Source organism: Salvelinus sp. IW2-2015, unplaced genomic scaffold (genome assembly GCF_002910315.2).
Source record: "Salvelinus sp. IW2-2015 unplaced genomic scaffold, ASM291031v2 Un_scaffold3025, whole genome shotgun sequence".
Lineage (NCBI taxonomy): Eukaryota > Metazoa > Chordata > Actinopteri > Salmoniformes > Salmonidae > Salvelinus > Salvelinus sp. IW2-2015.
Window position 1 is genome coordinate 22656 of NW_019944317.1, and position 3857 is coordinate 26512.

The 3857-nt window shown below is 45.9% G+C and overlaps 1 protein-coding gene and 1 long non-coding RNA gene across 2 annotated transcripts in view; both read right to left on the reverse strand.

Moving 5' to 3' along the window:
* LOC139025657 (uncharacterized) overlaps nt 1-372 on the reverse strand; it is a 612-nt gene extending 240 nt beyond the window's left edge. The window contains exons 1-2 of the long non-coding RNA XR_011477270.1: nt 341-372; nt 93-217 (exon numbers count right to left, since the gene is read on the reverse strand). This is a non-coding gene — a long non-coding RNA (uncharacterized lncRNA). The remainder of the gene's footprint in view (nt 1-92; nt 218-340) is intronic.
* Nucleotides 373-1193: 821 nt separating this feature from the next.
* The window catches only part of LOC112075199 (N-acetylated-alpha-linked acidic dipeptidase 2), a 20325-nt gene continuing 17661 nt past the window's right edge, over nt 1194-3857 (reverse strand). The window contains 6 exon segments of the mRNA XM_024142225.2: nt 1194-1563; nt 1663-1755; nt 1864-1945; nt 2033-2297; nt 2487-2577; nt 2846-2937. Of these exon segments, the coding sequence (XP_023997993.2) occupies nt 1374-1563; nt 1663-1755; nt 1864-1945; nt 2033-2297; nt 2487-2577; nt 2846-2937 (813 nt within the window). The 3' untranslated portion in view covers nt 1194-1373.

Below are 3857 nucleotides of genomic sequence, written 5' to 3' on the forward strand. Positions count from 1 at the left end.
TGATGACATTGTACTAGGAATGCAGAAGAACTAAAATTCACTGCATTGAAACTATGTCTGAGGGCAATAACGCATCAGTGTCTTCCTACTACCTCCTCTATCTTCTCACTGAAACACTGTCTGAGGGACAATAACCATCAGGTCTTCCTACTACCTCCTTCTATCTTCTCACTGAAACACTGTCTGAGGGCAATAACCATCAGGTCTTCCTTACTCCCTCTATCTTCTCACTGAAAACACTGTCTGAGGCAATAACCATCAGGTCTTCCTACTACCTCCTCTATCTTTCTCACTGAAACACTGTGCTGAGGGCAATAACCATCAGGTCTTCCTATACTACTCTCTTATCTTCTCACTGAAACACTGTCTGAGGCAATAAACCATGCAGGTCCTTCCGACTAACCCTCCTTCTTTTTCTCACTGAAACACTGGCTTGAGGGCAAATAACCATCCAGGTCTATCCTAACTACCTCCTCTATCTCACCTGAAACCACTGTTGAGGGGCAAAACCAATCAGTTCTTCTCTACTGCACTCCTCTACACAATCATCTCACTGAGGGATACACTGTGCTCAGGAGGGCGCGAACTACACGGCCGGAAACACTCAGGCACGGGTCTCAATACCTAACTTAACGGCCGGACTCTCGCGATCCCCTAAATACTCGCCACATGAAACACCAACCGATCTGGATCGCCTCACACCCTACCCCCAGCCTCCCCTCAGGCACTCTCCCGTCACAACCTCAACTCCGCCATCCACCGCGGATCTGCTCCAACATAATGGCCCACTCAGGATCTGCAGCTACACCTGCACTCCAGACTCTTGTAACCCTACCACTTCGCACGCCACCCCCCATCTCCACCACACACACACACACATGGATCAGTCCTCCTGTTCTTTGTTAAGTGCATTTGAGACTGTGTGTGGCATTTTATTGATATCAGCTTCCTTCCAGCGAATTTAACTGGTCAAACGATGTTCTCTTACCTTAGCAATCATCATGGTCGTGCTTTAACTGTCTTTGTTTTGGGTTGTTTTACAGCACGTCTGAAATCTGTGATTTAGTTTCACTCTTWGCWMWYWSWSWRWKWGCWATCACACAAACTTAATAAAACTCTGCACCTACATTGTAATTACACAGCTGAGGATGGGCTATCTTTATACCAGAGGGATGAAGTTCACAAACCATTACTTCATTAAAAGTCTGATTTTATTTTCAAAATGGTGCCGTTTTACTAAAAGCAGCCAGATAGCGATGGGAGAGGATGTGGCTTCAGACTACTGGCTCAGATAAAGCATGGAGTGTAAGGCAGGGCTTGTGTGTCTTTCTCAGGTGCTGTGTGTGTGTGTGTGTGTGTGAGAGAGCTTTTGTTTAGGCAGGGGGTGTGAGTGTCATGGCGGCAGCTTGGACGGTAAACGTAGCGATGCTGATCTGTCGCCTCACTTCGTCCCACGCCTGTTTGGGATTGGCTGAAAGCTCGATGTCGAACAGCGCATCATAAATGCCAGGGAAGGATTCGCCAGCATATTTATTATGACTGCTGGGAGCAAAGATCACATGTCTGGAGAGAGGGAAGAGGGTGAGAGAAAATAAAATCTGATTCTAAACGGCTCATGAAGACATTACACAGCACTGAGTATGTGCTGTAGCTGGCTCTCACCTGTAGAAAGGTCGGCCAGGTAAACCCAGCGGGTCCACGAAGGCTCTCTCCAGGTACATTAGCTGGTCATTGACCATACGTATCTGTATAGGGCTGAGAGAGTAGGGGGAACACACCTGTTAACACACTTCCACAACAATAAACACAACCTGTGAAGACACGCTAGAAAGCACACACACACACACACACACGCTCTCTTACTCTGTCCTGTCCAGAGTGTTGAGACGCTCATGGAAGTCCCTAGCAGCCACAGTGAAGTTCTCCACCGCAGAGAACAGAGAATCTGGACAAAAACAAATTAGACTTTGTAGGTGATGGGGGATTCAGAATGAGTGTCTTTGTATGTAAACGTATGTGTGTTTTCTCTTACCGAATGATACCCCGTATTTCACAAGAGCATCTGGGTGTTTCTGTCCCAGCTGAGCGATGGTGTGGGCGTACTTTGTCAGAGAGCCAGCGTATTGATTGGCATCCAGGGGGAGGAGCTGTGAATCAGCCAATAGGAAGATGAGGCCTCCCCTGACCTGAGCTACGGCTCTGAGCTTCCGGAAGGAAGGGTCGTAGAACCTCTCCACCAACTCAAAGGTCTCATACACACTGTGATACACTGGGTAGCTGCTGTACCGCTCCGTCTTCTACAAAGTAGAATACACACACCGCTTTGTTTGCATGAAAAAACATGAATGGGTTTTCCTACTTTAAATGCCCGATGATGACCCCCATGTTGGTGGTGGCGGGCTATTGTATTGTATCAAAAGGACATCTGCAATGTGCTCCTGTCTCCAGGTTCACCCGTCCGCCCCCCAGAACAATGTCCCTCTCACCCTGTTCTTGGTGTATCGGGCCCTGCCTGCTGCGATGCCCAGTCGGATAAAATACGCCTCAAAGTCACTGCCTGAACCCAGCTTACTGATCCTACAGGGTGGGAGGGAGAGAGAGAGAGAGAGGGAGGGAGAGAGAGAGAGGGCGAGAGAGAGGGAGGGAGAGAGAGAGGGGGGGAGGGAGAGAGAGAGAAAAAAACACAAAAGGTTGGTTCATAATTGTAATTTCTTATACACCAAATTAGTCAGTCTGGATAAGAGCATCTGCTAAATGACAAAAATCTAAAATGTAAATAAAATCAATCAATAAAAGTGCATGTGATCAGAGTGATAAGTCTGTTGTGGTTGGTAGTGGGTCTGACCGGGGTGCATCGCGGTCATCTGTCCAGTTGTCGCGCTTGTGCCAGCTCTCATACAGAGACAACCCCTCCTCTCCCTCCTCTGGACTGGACACCTACAGAGAGGTATTGTTGTGTTATAGTCTGGGACTCTGTCGCTCTACACCCTGTGAAAGTAACCACCTCTTCTGTTTACTTCTGTATCATGTCCCCTAATCTTTTSAAYGGGCTTGATCAAATTCATGAAAACRCASTCATTTAATATATACAGTACCAGTCAAGTTTGGACACACCTACTCATTCAAGGGTTTTTCTTTATTTTTACTATTTTCTACATTGTAGAATAATAGTGAAGACATCAAAACTATGAAATAACACAAATGGAATCATGTAGTAACTAAAAAAAAGTGTTAAACAAATCAAAATATAAGGAGAGATTGTAATGCTTACAGGGAAGTTTCAAGGATTAAATAAGACAAGAGTGCTGGATGCAGATAGTGTTCGCATATGAGGTGGGAGTGAGGTGTTGAGTGTGCAGTTTAGGAGACTCCATGAATAGGCATCATTGTCAAATTGCTGGCAAAGAACACTACTAAAGGACACAATGACAAGAAGCTTGCTTTTTGGGCACAAGAAAACGAGCATGGAACAATTGCATGGAAATCTATTGAGTCTACTGAGGTCCAACCCCATATATGAGATTATTTTGGTTTCATGCTGATGTCTTTGTGAGACGTAAGAAGTAAGCGTGAAGGATGATTACGCATGTGTGGTTCCCACGATGAAAGGCATGGAGGTGTATGGTGTGGGGGGTTCGCTTTGCTGGATGACTATCGTCTGATCGATTATACTTAAAACATTAAGGCACAGCATAATCTGCAGCGGATACGGCCATACTATACTGGTTTGCGCTTAGGGACTATAATAATTGTTATTTCAACAGGACAATGAGCAAACACCGCTACCAGAGCTGTGTAAAACGGCTAATTTGACAAAGAAGGAGATAGAGTGAATAGGAGGTAGCCGCATCAGATGA